The sequence below is a fragment of the Ptychodera flava genome, chromosome 4 (assembly GCF_041260155.1).
Source record: "Ptychodera flava strain L36383 chromosome 4, AS_Pfla_20210202, whole genome shotgun sequence".
NCBI classification, from domain to species: domain Eukaryota; kingdom Metazoa; phylum Hemichordata; class Enteropneusta; family Ptychoderidae; genus Ptychodera; species Ptychodera flava.
This window is the reverse complement of record NC_091931.1, coordinates 2,977,496-2,992,882: the sequence shown is the minus strand read 5'-3', so window position 1 is coordinate 2,992,882 and position 15,387 is coordinate 2,977,496. Positions and strand designations below refer to the sequence as shown.

Genomic DNA, 15,387 nt, shown 5'->3' with positions numbered 1-15,387 from the left:
TACATCTCACTAGTACTGCAATCCTACAGCACGATGTGAATGTGAGTAACTAGGTCTTCATTGAACATCAAGTTTCATCTGTGGTCTGCCTTACTTCAGTCAAAACCAGTGGGGAACACATCATATCCGGCCTCCCTGTCTGCGGGATAGATGGCAAGATATGCATCTGCAGACTTGCCCGGGCTAGCTATCGGTAACAAAGATAATACTTGTATTCAGACCAAGGTGAAAGGATTTCAGTGAATGAAAAGGTACATAGAATTACCTCTATTTCCATTGAGTGGGTAGTACACTTTTTCCGAAGCAATATTATCATAGAAAAATCCCTCATCATATATATTTTCAAGAAGCAGAGAATAATCCTTTATCATGTATATAATTTTCTTTCAAAAGCAGAGCATAAAAAATTATATAGTAGGAATAGTTTAATCCAGGATGAAAAGGTACATATTTTGGTAGAAAACCTCGATTTTATCATTAATGATAAAATCGATGCTACTTTATGTAATTCAATTTGTCATTTGAAACAAGTGAATATAGAAAAAGCTATTAGTTTTGCATTATCTATTTTCATTTTTAAGTGGCAGGGGTTAAGAGACAGACATTAAAGAAGTGATTAAAATCATTATAAGACAAATCGAAATGACTCTTGTTCAAAATCTGAGAACCTCATTTCCAAAACCTCATTTCCAAAAAAATGTCGTTTTGTCATAAAGTATTTAAAAGAAAACATGAAAATTTCACAAATATTGACCAAGTCAGAGTGGAGTTGAATTTTTCATTGAAATGTTGAAAACAGGGGAAAAAGAAGCAGGAAATCGAGTGGTTTGCAGAAATTTTAACAACGTTCACAGCTACTTGCGACTTCTTGTCATGCTGGAAGGTGATCCAAATCAGCATTTGCAATCTTGAGTCAAGACATTAATGGAAAGTGAATGGATCGCAAAAAAGTGATTTATAGCAAAATGCCCTCTGTTATGTTCAACGTCACCTTAAGTGACCCTTATCTCGACTCTCAGAAATGAACGTGACTCAGCCTCGCAGTTTTCGAATTTCAGATGACCCCACCAAGGATATTTATCTGCCAACACCCCCTGCCATACCAACCGAATGCCCTTTCAGCAACTTGACGAATTGCAAATACAGTATGATTCAAATATTCATTAAACAAATTACAATTTTATTTGTTAATAAAGATTCGTTGACAATAGGCCTATACCTGATGTTTTGCCGTTAGCACGCTCGGTTTGTTGTCCTATAGAACACAATTCTATCATCAATAGATGATAATAGAAATTAGAGAACTCGAAAACGCGTAGACCCTTTTATATTATCACAGAACAATCAGCGATAGTTCATTGATGTATGAAAATTATATGATCTTAAAGGAAAAAAAAATGAATATTTGACATGTGCGGTACGGCTTGCAAATACACTATTAAAATCTTTTAGGAGAGGGGGCTAAAAATTGATCTGACACGAGTGGCCGTTACTCCAGGCGAAATTACCTTATACGATTACCCATACGGAAAGTCAGGGAAGTCCGATATAAAGTTGAATTGAACAATGAAATCTGCATACCAATTAGATTTTCATGATGGCTTGGAGGAGAACAAAAACCTATTGTGAGGAAAACGACCATCTTTAATCAACAAGAATAAGTTTACTTCTACTCAAGGTAAATAAATAAATAAATAAATAGCCTATAGCACGTAGGACTCGTCTAAATCAAGAAAAGTTCGTGACGATCATAGATGTTCTCTGAAAACGCTGGTATTCGAAGTAATTGAGAACAAGGCCTAGAGTTTTTCCAATATTTTATATTGGAAAAATGTTTTAATTTTTTGAAAAGTCAAACCCACCTACATTATGTTCACAGTCTTTTTATTGTTAATGAGATAGAGCTTTAATGTATAAAGGAGGTAATGAGACTTTAAGACGTTTAAAAATGTGACAGGAAGGATTTCAGCGGCCAACCCCAGCAAATTATAACTGAACGCTCACTGCAGTTCTGGCCATTCACACGAGCCAACGCATTTATCATGATTCATCATCTCTATAGAAGCGTGTACTGACGAATGGGGGCGCAATGACATTGGAGAAAACTTCCATTGACCTCAACGAACAAACTCTATTACCGAGGGCGACACAACGAAACATGTGCATCGTGAACACGATCATCATCCAGTGACTGCACGGACGGACGAATTGTTTGGAACACTACAGTGTTCTATGCTTTTGTTATTTTCACTCACACGACATACATTGCAACAACTAGCAGGATGAGCAATAGAAATCGGAACCAGTTACCAAATAATCTGCCACAGCTGCAGAACTTGATAAAGCGAGATCCGCAGTCTTACACAGACGAGGTAAGTCGGGTCCTACTATTACTAATTACTAGTAATTGCTGCGCGTAGCTGCCAGCTGAGGACTGCCCGAGTAAAATATAGGCAAAATTTCGCCAATTTTAACACTGAGCCAATAGGTTCAATTTATATCATGCCCGGCTAACCAAAAATATCATTGATTTGGCATTAACCTGTTGTTTTCTCCGGCGGTTTTGGAACTCAGAAGACGCCGCGCCTGACGGACGGAGGACGTCGCCAGCTTGCTAGTGAGATCATACCATTCAGTGCGAGAGGTTAGAGTTATGATATCCGAGCCGCACGCGTGCAGCTTGACAGCCTAACACTAAATGGTATGATCTCACAATCAAGCTGGGGACGTTTTTTCTAGTCGATAATCCAGCATCTTTTTACGGGTTCCAAACCGCTAGAGAAAACATCAGGTGAACGCCAAAGTAATGGTATTTTTGGTTAGCCGGGCATGATAGAAGCTGAACCTATTGGCTTAGTATTAAAATTGGCAAAATTTGCCCTACTTTTTACTCAGGCAGCTAAGAGCAGTAATCAGTAGGACTGGGTAAAGTCGATAATTCACAAGCACCCTTTGGCTGGGCAATCTGGTAGATCGATTGATTTTCTGCTTGATCTATCGATCCTGTATTTGATCTGCCTGCCACAGCAACCAAGGCTGGTTGGGATCGATAGATGAAGCAGAAAAGTGATCGATCTTTCAGACTATCCAGCCCACAGGTGCCTGTGATGTAGTCACTTCGAAGCTGGCTCAGAGCTACAATCAAATCCCATAAAGGTACGCCTAGATCATAGCATAGTACTGCATGAATAGGGGTATGTACAACAATTATTTTTATCTCTATCAGTGAACCACAGACAAGCTCTTGTCAATTTTTAGTGAACCAACTTCCAGTCTAAAAATCCATCATTAGCTACGTTTATTAGGCTGTTTGGTCCTACTAATTACTGCCTGTTACTGCCCCATATGAAATTAATCGGTTCACATTAAGCATACTAAGCGATCAATTGCTGTAACCATTCAATATTTCAATACCAAAACACAACTTCTGTTTTATAAAATTCCACAAATTAATAACGTTTGTCTCAGAAACATTGATTTTTCGCACCAGTAGTTACTCTGATTTTAGGGTCTATGCACTGATCAGACATGTACATTTGTTTGTTTACGGAATGTCTATTGACCTCGGGGGTCCAATTAGCATATAGTGGATCCAATTGACTTTGGTCCAATCTTCATTGGGTCCAATTGACTAAAAAATCCTGTGTGGCAACTGACATCCCCCGACACCTACACGAATCTTTCCAAAATCAAGCAAAAGTTATGTCCTTTTCTTGTTTCTGGTACACATAATCTCTCCAGGGATGCAAAAGAGAAATACCCGGTGGCATTTAGATTATCAGTAATTCTTGTAACCAGAGAGGTCGGCCAGTTGCGAGCTCGACCAGTACTACGTTGACCAACTTGTCCAGTGGCAGTAGGAGAGGTCGGCCAGTTGCAACAAAGCATATGCATATGCATTCTCTTCACGGTCAAATACTTAATCGGTATATGCTTTTTTATACTCATGCCAGTTTCAACTTTTTGGTACCATAGTTTCTGTTATTTTCTGGTCTAATAGGAGCTTTAAGAAAACAATGCAAAGGGCTCCCCAACCTGAAAACCTAGAAAGTCAATACGGTGTACCACAATGTGTGGCCGATGTCATCGTTTAGTTTGACACATGTATGTGCGTGAACAGGGAAGTTTGCACGCATTACACTTATGCATGACATTTAGATTACTTTTGTATTATAACTTTGGTGGACCTTGAAAAATAGAGGTGCACTGTAGATCTTACATTCTAAGTGGTTGCGTACTCCTACTGGCCAAGTCCGCCTACTAGCCGACTTCTCCAGCTGGCCGAGTACTCCTACTGGCTGAACTCCCAACTGGCCGACCTCTCTTGTATCCATAATTTTAAAGCAAATTTTCCGACAAGGTGTAACAGGCAGTAATGGGCAGTCCTAAGTATTGTAGGACCGCAGGCATATACCTTAATAGTGCAGGTCTTCAAAGATTTTGCATAGCCGCTGTGGCAGAGACCGATGACTACCTTCATGTGTACACTATGATTATTGAACTTTGTTGCTTTTCAAATGTGGATTACAAGACAACTATGAATTGCATGAGCAGAAATACAGTTACCGTGTCTTGATAAAAATATATTTAAGCAATAAAGCACACCCAGCGATGGTATACCACGTGATTTTGACCAGTTCACTTCATCTATGCACTCGTTATCGCTTGTGCATATATGTTGTGAACTGGTCAAAATCTTGTGGTATACCATCGCAGGGTGTGCTTTATTGCTTAAGCATATAAACCTTATATCATGACACAGAAAATTTCCACCTACTGCTGTTCTCATACGAGCACCGAACAACCAAGGGTCTTACTACGATTTGACAAATCATACAATGCTACATGTATGCATATGTTTTAAGGTATCTAGAGTCCATGTGTACAGTCACTTGTAAATTTGTTTGTGAGATCTGAACATGTTATCTCCAATAATGCATTTCATTATCTAATTTATACTTTATGACCAGTTCTACTTGTAGATGTAACATGCGTAATACTGTACATGTAAATTGTACGTATCTGGCAGAACCCCATGGCGAGACAGTGCAAGCATGTGATACAGAGGGTACATGTACCGGTACCTTAGACACTCCAAAAAACTTTTGGAGGATCTATGATTGTACTGTACTTATGGATCCTTGTGGTGTATTCTTATTTCTCTTGGAATGTAGTAACTAGTATGGCTTGGCTGCTTGCATGATCATTTTAAGTTTTTCTATAAAATACCAGGTGACAAGCAATTATTAACATAAGCTTATGGCATGTTTTTGGTATTTGCATTATAGTGAACATACTGAAGATTCGTGCTGTCTCCAGTGCAAGTAATATAATACAAGTACATGTAATGTTTATTATTGGCGTATCTCATGCATGCATTTGTCAGCATACCAATACAGAAACAAAATTACCAACAGCCCAGTTTATTTCTTCAAGAAACTGTTGAATGAAGAACAAAATTCAAACGTGTACATTGTAATGTAAGTTAATATGATCTTCAGCCTTTTACCAATTTTTAATAACTCTCCTTTATTTCTAAATCTTTTCATGTTTGGAAACACAATTACAGTTCCTGCAGCAGTACAGACATTACCAATCCAACTTACAGATATTTCAACTCAAGCCATCTGTGTATTCCAAAAGTTTAGCTGATCTGAGTATGTTCCTGAGCCAAGTAAGTTTGTCCTATACTCAATACAATATTATGATCAACACCATTAGATATGCATACATGTACATATATACTTGATTTTTTTCATTCCAATTTCTTCACAATGTTTTTTTTAACTTTATCTTAGTATTCAATTGTGGAAATTTAAATGCATTTCTTGAAGCTGAACACAAATTTGGAGAGTGACACTGATTGTAACAAGAATGCAGAGAGTGTACATTTTCATACATGTACATGCATGTTTTCAATTTTTCTGAAATGATCATATTTATTTAGAAAATTTCCTGGGTATTAAAGTAATGCTAATTCAACTTGTTGGCAGATAAGTTTAGGACTTGGTATTCTCAGGACTTGAGTTACATGTATGTGGTAGTCCACTTTTTAGTTCCACTGTCTGTGATGTGATGATCCACTTTTTAGTCCACTGTCTGTGATGTGGTAGTCCACTTTTTAGTTTCACTGTCTGTGATGTGGTAGTCCACTTTTTAGTTCCACTGTCTGTGATGTGGTAGTCCACTTTTTAGTCCACTGTCTGTGATGCGGTAGTCCACTTTTTAGTTCCACTTTCTGTGCTGTGGTTGTCCACTTTTTAGTTAAACTGTCTGTGATGTGGTAGTCCACTTTTTAGTTCCACTGTCTGTGGTGCGGTAGTCCACTTTTTAGTTCCACTTTCTGTGCTGTGGTTGTCCACTTTTTAGTTAAACTGTCTGTGCTGTGGTTGTCCACTTTTTAGTTCCACTTTCTGTGATGTGGAGTCATCAGATGGAGGCTGTCCACCATCATCATTGTAATCAGGGCCAGTCATCTTTCCACATTCCAAGCTTCTATTCAATAGAGCTACTACAGTTGCTTTAATATTTAATAGACAGGTTCCTTAGCATGACTTTAGTGACATTTACTTACATGTAATTTGTGTCAAAATTTGTATATTTGTATTTTTGGGCAATTTTTCCATTTTGGTCAAAAAATCTCTGAAACTATTTGTCCGTTTTTGTACCTAACCACAAGCAACTGAGACGAGAGTTACACATGAAAAGATTCTGAAAAATTCTGCTTCAGTATTCAAGTTTGGTCTCAACTTGTGTCTTTGTTGCTTTTCTCCAGATTTCCCACTGTTATCCGGACCACTTAGCTAACTTTCCACAGGAACTTAAGGAACTTCTGAACAGACATTATAGTGTTCTTGATCCAGAAATGAGAATGGTAAGGTAACTTTTTTAGACTACATGTACAATCTTGTATTGATATAGCATTCATGTATAACATTCATGTGTATGCATACATGTAGTATTTTTGTATAGCATTCATGTATTGACATAGCATTCATGTATAGACACAGCATACATGTATATGTATAGCATACATGTATAGACATAGCATACATGTATAGACATAGCATTCATGTACATGTATACTGAAGATATAGCATTTATGTATAGCATTCATGTATAGACATAGCATTCATGTATAGACATAGCATACATGTCACCTACAGGTGACTCAAGCTGCACAGAATGTTGTTACAAATCAGTTTATTTGTGTCCCACTCATTTAATTGAGTTCGTTAACTTTGTAAAATGTCTAACAAACTGACTGACTTCTATAAGGCATTGATATAGAATGATGAATTTGTCCCTGCAAGATTCACATGTACATTCTTGGTGTACTAAAACCTGTGATCATTGATATATTTCTGCTACTGCTGTGTCTCTCAACAATAAATACTGCATGCATAGAGAAACTTGTGTATCATTTGAACCTCGGGCACACCTCAATGTTTGTGTGACTTCATCTGATGTGTGCACTGTTATTCTTTAATGATAAGTTTGTATTACTTGTCTCAAGCCTGAAAATATGACATTTTCTGCTAACTGTGATGCAGTAATGGTTAAACATTCTGAGTTTCAAACAGTTTTGTTTTTGCAGAGCTCTTTTTCGTTCATGTCCACTAGTGTGTCTTTATTTGTCTTCATGTACTACATTATTTGAGTGAGTGAGTGGTCAGATGTAAGTCCTAAGTTTTGGGAAATCTGATGTTAATCTGCAAGTCAAGTATGCACATTTCATCAGAATCTACAGTACATGCCGTTACTTCCTATGGCAATGTCAGATTAGTGAATGTATAACATTGTCAAAATATGATATCATACTCTACAGATGACAAAAATCTAAAATCAATTTTCTGCATTTCCTGTTCAAGAAAATATACAAATCATACATTTATGAGAGACATTTTGACGTTTGATTTGTGTAGTGTTTTTAAACCTTGCTTTATAAATGGTACTACTCAATTTCTACATGGTTGCTCTCCTGAAAAACCTTCAAAACAAAATTCCTATCAAATAGACTGTCATTTTTGATTTTATGCTTGATATGCAATTTATTAATGTTGATTATGAATGTGTTCTATTGTAATACTATTCTATTGATAAACCACTGTGAGTCACCTACATGTATTGTCACCCACCAGTATACTGTACATATAATTCAGAAATACAGTATGCATTCTATTTTGTAACAAACTCTTTCCAGCCAGATCCTGGTAAGTACGGTACACTGTTACATTGCTAAATCTTCTGAGTGTGAAAGACAGGCCTGAAAGAGTTCTTTATCAACATTAAAGCCTGGAGTGCTCACAAGTCTCTTTTCAAAGTCAGTGATGTTTGTTTTTTGCTTGTCTTTTATTCAGACATTATGCAGGGCTTTAATTCTACTCAGAAATAAAGAACTACTATCTCCAACCAGTTTGCTGGAATTGTTTTTTGAATTGTTTCGTTGCCAAGACAAAGCTCTAAGGAAAACTCTCTACAATCACATCGTGGCTGACATCAAGAACATCAATTCGAAGAATAAAAACAACAAACTGAACACAGTAAGTAAAGTCATCGGTGTTAAACAACAATCTTTGAACATAACTGAATTAAGGCTACAAGTTTTTGATTTTCTACTGTGACAGTGTTCAAAGAGATACAGTTGTCGGAACTGTGCTCAAAGTTGTATGGGACCAATACAACCAATGTAGACACTGTATCCAGGGTACAATGGTGATTGATGAAAGTTAAAACATGCCTGTCATAATCTACATCATATAATTTAAATGTTGCAGCGATGATGATGAAGTGCATCTAGATTTTGTGCACAAAATACATTGATCATAAACAAGAAACTCTCACAGGCACAGTTCCGACAACGGTATCCTTTTAAACATGTAAGCCATAGTTAAAGTGAAATTATCATCCTGCAAATGTAAAGATACATCGATATAACCTGACTTCAAAAACACTCAGGTCCGATATCTGAACAAGATACCGGTACTATTAGCAGTATATGAAATTATTCCAAGGTTTCATGGCAATACAAATTGTTACAAAATACAGCAAATGATGCTCAATGACAGAAGTGTTGCATAATACTGGACACAAAGCAGAGAGTGATGCCTGGCAATAATGGGTGAATGATGGGCATGACAGTATACCGCTTTGTTAGGTCTTGTAATTTTAGATGTGAGCCAGCAATTGGATAATGATAGGGATAATTGCATGTCTGCGTCAACTTGATCAATGATCTAAGCTAATATAGGTAATGATTAAGTGTCTTCTTTACATGAAGAGCAAAGATTCTAATCATGATTGATTCATCTATGATATGCAGTCACCCATTGTTGCAAGATTATGATAAAAGTAAATTGTTACCTAAACTCTGTCAGCTCAACTTGACACATACATGTAATCATGCAATCACACTTTTCTTTCAGAGCCTGCAGAATTTCATGTACACAATGTTACAAGACAGCAGTCCAATAGCAGCCAAGATGTCACTAGATGTCATGATTGAACTCTACAAAAGAAAATCTGGTAAAGTATCAACCACCCTTTACTATCACTGTATCCAGGGGCAGACATATCCACCTTTTACTATCACTGTATCCAGGGGCAGACATATCCACCCTTTACTATCACTGTATCCAGGGGCAGACATATCCACCCTTTACTATCACTGTATCCAGGGGCAGACATATCCACCCTTTACTATCACTGTATCCAGGGGCAGACATATCCACCTTTTACTATCACTGTACCCAGGGGCAGACATCTCCATCTTTTACTATCACTGTATCCAGGGCAGATATATCCATCTTTTACTATCACTGTATCCAGGGCCAGACAGATCCACCCTTTACTATCACTGTATCCAGGGCAAACATACCCACCCTTTACTATCATTGTATCCAGGGGCAGACATATCCACTTTTACTATCACTGTATCCAGGGGCAGACATATCCATCTTTTACTATCACTGTATCCAGGGGCAGATATAGTCACCCTTTACTATCACTGTATCCAGGGGCAGACATATCCACCCTTTACTATCACTGTATCCAGGGGCAGACATATCCACCCTTTACTATCACTGTATCCAGGGGCAGACATATCCACCCTTTACTATCACTGTATCCAGGGGCAGACATATCCACCCTTTACTATCACTGTATCCAGGGGCAGATATATCCACCCTTTATTATAAGTGTATCCTGGGGCAGACCTATCCGTCCTTTACTATCACTTTATCCGGGGCAGACACATCCACCCTTTACTATCGGGTCAGTCACAATCAGGTGCGCTAGATGATTTTCATTTGTTATGGACATATATCTGCTATTCAGACTGATATTATATTGCTAATTTGTTTCTAATAAATAGTAATAGTTGTATCTAACTTGGTCACATGAAGAAATATTGCATATATTGTGCAGGTTTGGTTGTACATCCACAAAAATGCCTTTAAAAACAGTAAAAAGTAGCGTTATGCTGTTTCACTTCAAAATATACTTAATTTCAAAATGTTTTTTGGAACACAGTGTTAAAACTGTGGAATTTTTAGCTTACATATGTTATTGCAGAATACCTAACCTTTCTTTCACAAGTTATTTCGTGTGACTATGTGCATCGGAACAGAAACTGTAGTATTTTTACCAAAACTGTAACATCGTTATGTTTTTTTGTGTTTTATGACCATAAGTACATATACCTTAGTTTATATGTAGAAAAATAATAAAATATTGTAATGTTGAATTTAATTCCAACCTCAACATCCATGGCAAGCATTTTATACACCAAAATTTAAACAAAATTGCATATTGTATTGTTTTGGAATAAATGAAAATGGAGATCGCTGTGGTCGGAATTTCTTGTAGCATCCGTGACACACTCATATCTTAAGGACAACAGGAGTTATAAAAGATCTGATGTCACAGTCCTAAGTGTCAATAGTGCCTACCTTAAATAAACAAATTATATAATTACTGTCCCTTGCGTTCACTATTAATATACCTAAAATATGGAAATGTAGCATCCGTGACGGTGTAGCGTCCGTGACGGTGTTTACTACATAAGTTGAGCCATAATTAATAACTATTTAAAACATTTTAAAGCAGTTAATCCACTGAAACATATAAATACTAGTGTGTATTGTGTGTACATACATGGAGTTGGGTTACAAAATGTCTTCAAGGCATAAAATTGTAAATTTGCACAAAATTGATTTTTTAAAAAGTAATAAAACACTCAAAAAGTTATGTTCAGCCTCAACTGTAACACTTAGATTGGTGTTTTTTAAGAATGCAGTAATTGTATTGAATATGTTATTAGAATTCTAGTGAAAAGAACAATGAATTCTGTGCTGTATATGCATTTATTATTGTGTATTCCATTTCAATTCATTATGTCACGGATGCTACAATAAAATACAAATGTTGTTTTTCAGACTATAAGCCAATGTAAATGTGAAATAACCACCACATTTTATATAAAGGAAAATGAGGGCAACTCCACACATCGGCTCTACCAAGAATTTTTAGTATTATGCTATGGTGAATAAAGGATCATTGCTTTTATTTTGTGTGGAATACATTGCGAGACACCGGTGAATCGATAGTGCTTTGACCCTACTCATGTGATCTGGGTCCCCAGTAAACCGGTTTGTTGATTGAGTGATTTGTCTTAACGGCGTTTCGGAACCACAAATGGGGTTCCTTCATCAGTCGCTCTCTTGTTTTGTATCCCCTCCGCTTGATTGTGTGATGAAGTCATCTTCGTCCTCGAGGAGAAGCCAGATTCATTATTGAGAGAGTTAGCCACTATTGACTGACTCTATAGTGAGCGATCCGGTGTGTGGTGTCATATTATAAATAACACGACCCAGCATCGACCGGAGTTTCTGGACGCTTATAAGGATTTTTGTTTTAGGGCATATTTTGAGCGTTGCTAGTGCTCGTTATGTTAAAGGTACACTGTCACCTGTTCCAATTTTGCCACAGTTACCATGGAAGAGAAAATCCAACCAATCACAGATTTTAATCGGGTGGCCGCTTTTTAAAACAGCGCCCTCACATAGGCATTTTGAATACAAGGAACGCCCCTTTGACCATATACGGGCATATTTAGATTACAGGTGACTGTATACCTTTAACAGTAAATGTTGTACTAATCTGACAACGATTACTTGTTTTAGGCATTTAAATCGATTAACCGAACTTTGGTTTTGTGTCAATTTTTCATGGACTTTGTAATAGATTTCGGGTTGATATTGGTGCCTGCTTTCCGTGTTTGAAAAGCATGTTGTGAAAGGCTGTTTCGAGAAATAAATCTTATTTCTCTGTGTTTAACCATTCCCAGGTTTCATGGTTTCGTAACAATATTTGCTGTAAATGGCCTTTGAAATCGGTTTGGTCTGAGGAGAGTATTGGTTTATTTAATTCATGCCTCCAACTTTGATTACTTATATGGAAGCTCTCTCAGTTTTTGATTTTCTTTGCCAGATGATGTTTTCTGTACTGCTCAGCAATTTTTTCAGTTTGGTTGATTGTAGTACCAATTCGATGACAGATTGCATCTTGGTTTTATACGATAAGTCAAAAAAAAATTCAGTTTCCCCGTTGTTAAAACCGCTATCGTGAAACCTTTTAACTGTTTGAGCGATATGGGCAAACTGTGTTTGAATTAACTCACCGGACTTTTCGGTTGTCGTGCCGGATATTGACGGACTGCCTTCTCCTTCACATCTTGGTCAAAGTTACCGGTACATAACGAGCTATGATTTTGTAAGAAGGATTTGTTTTAGATGCTTGTTTTATAGACCATGAGGAGTTTCGTCAGCAAATGACTCGAGGGTTGATCTCAGAAGTAAGTTCAGCTGCAGTGATTTTTTACTCCAACTGATTTTTGCAGTAGTTGCTATAGCTTTCTTGTTCAATTAATAAAGAAATTGTCACTGTTTTGACACAATTTTCACAATTTAAATGTTTGATACAGAAAGGTTTTGGAGAAAAGAGAAAGAAAAAACCAGATTGTTAATTGCTTTTTATAATTCAAATTGACCTAACTTTCAAGTTTGATTTTGGTAGCGTCCGTGACAAAATTACATGTCATACTAAACAGAAAATATTTTAGAAAGAAGTTCATTTTGATTACACTGAATGGTATTAATATTGTTGCTATAGCATGGTTAATTCATGACAATAAAACTTTTAAGTACAGCATACCAGCGGAAGGACATAGAGAAGTTGAAAGTCCTATTAAAAAATATGATCAATATTGTTGTATTTCTCACTAAACGTTGAGGTTGTGTTTATTCATGGAAAAATTAAGTAAATCATACCAAGTATAGCTTATTTTAATGCCAATATGCATCTTTTATATTGTAATAACATAAGAAAGCATTAACCAATCATTGTTTAAAATTTTATTATGACATTTGTGTTTCTGTACAACATTTCTGTAGCGTCCGTGACACTGCGTCGACCATGTAAAACAATGTGCACTGTGGTAATACTAATGACGTTTGCTTCACAAAATTTTAGGAAGATATGCCCCATACCATAACCTTTCAACATATTATTTAACTGGACAGTTATCATGAACTTGAAATTTTGATCTAAGTGACACACTCTAGCGCACCCTGATTGTGACTGACCCGCCCTTTACTATCACTGTATCCAGGGGCAGACCTATCCACCTTTTACTATCACTGTATCCAGGAACACGCAAATCCACCAGTGCCTTGTGGTTGCACCCATGACAGTTCAGTGATACTGCAATGCAGTCTTATGGTTCTGTGTTTATCCTGAATCAACAGTTTGCAATGGTATTCACTGATCTGTTGTTTTGAAGTGATGAATATCAACTTGTCCCAAGCCAAACATTCCTCTATTTGCTGAAATAAGGACTCTCGGGATACAGAAATGTATAACTATTTCAGAAATAAGTTTTCAAATGAAATGTCATAACAAATTAATTGAGATCTTTTCCCAAGTGTATGACATTGGTGCAGTGTATCACTTGATTATTGAAGGGTGATATACTGTGCTGACGCCATAGCTCAATGTATCTTAGCAGTGCTAGTGTAATTTCTGGTGAAACGATCTACATACAAGTATTTACCAGAAGACTTCAATCCATGAAAGAGTGCATCACAGTCAGTGTGCCTTACAATTAGAAGCACGAACAGATGTTGTAGAGTAAGCATTTTAAGCAAACATCAAAGTCAAACACAGTAGTTTGTATTTACCCTGTAACATGTACTTGGATTATCTTAAACAGGAATGATGCTAAAACAGTCAACGTTATTACCACAGCCTGCTTCTCAAAAATAGCAAAGGTACAGTATATCACTCACATTAGGGGAAGGCTCCATTAACTTTGATGGTACCTGAAACCCGAGTTGCTGCCTGCCAACTCGGGTGACAAACAGAAGACTTTTAATCCCCAAGGTGTTAATTTTCCATTGTTGCGATTATCTTATCGAGCTGGTGCTATGATAGGAACGTCAGGGCTGTAACGACTCACTCAATACCACGGGCACACACATATGCTTGCACATGGAACTATGTTGACAGGAAAAAGTGAACTGCCCTTTTTTCAATGCAAGTAATCTAGTTTATTCTTTAATTTAGGTTCTAAACTAAGTTTTAGAAATATGGTGAAACAAATATCATTCTTCGTTCATTTTCATTAAAGTTTCCTATTTTCGGACGCTCCACTTCAGTAACGCGCATTGATCATATATGCAAATGTGATCAGAACAGCATGGAACGTTCTTTCCACGAGATTTTTCTTGCACTTGCAAACAACGTAACGAGTGAGTAAGGACTCCAAGAGCTGCACGTATCCTGTGACGTTACATCTCCTATAGAGCGAATTTAAGTCAATGAATTGCTAGCCGGATCCGTCTGTAAACAGTATGGCCACTCGTACATATTATAAGAAAGGAGAAATGGTAGAGGCAGTTAACGAGGCCGGTCGGCGGACGGCACAATTTTCAGTGATTTAATTCACGGTATTAATTTCACAATAAAACGAATTCGCGAGCTTACCATTGATTTTTGGTGATGTTGAATATAATTGGAAAAGAGAGCTAAATTCCAGTGTTCATGTTTGATAAAATTCCAAATTGACGACACCCAACGTCAACCTGTACGACACCGTATGTGTACAACACACCTGCAGTCGATTAGTCGATTGTGACACAGTAAGCTTACACATAATGCAATCTCGGTTGACCCACAGTCCCTCTATCCATGCATTTCTGCAGTTGTCTTTCCTATTCTGCTCAGTTAACAGACATGATTTCACAGAATATTACACAGAAAACATATTTTATCATATTTGGAGGCACTGAATACTAGCATTGCAAGAGAAAGCGACGACAAATTTTCCGG

General features: G+C 37.1%; 1 protein-coding gene across 1 annotated transcript in view; it reads left to right on the top strand.

The window, feature by feature from the left end:
* The first annotated feature begins 2,143 nt into the window (after positions 1-2,143).
* The window catches only part of LOC139130694 (protein SDA1 homolog), a 30,864-nt gene continuing 17,620 nt past the window's right edge, over positions 2,144-15,387 (top strand). Inside the window, exons 1-7 of the mRNA XM_070696444.1 lie at positions 2,144-2,372; positions 5,570-5,674; positions 6,776-6,874; positions 8,361-8,543; positions 9,426-9,525; positions 12,525-12,528; positions 14,270-14,327. Coding sequence (XP_070552545.1) covers positions 2,283-2,372; positions 5,570-5,674; positions 6,776-6,874; positions 8,361-8,543; positions 9,426-9,525; positions 12,525-12,528; positions 14,270-14,327 — 639 coding nt within the window. The 5' untranslated portion in view covers positions 2,144-2,282. The remainder of the gene's footprint in view (positions 2,373-5,569; positions 5,675-6,775; positions 6,875-8,360; positions 8,544-9,425; positions 9,526-12,524; positions 12,529-14,269; positions 14,328-15,387) is intronic.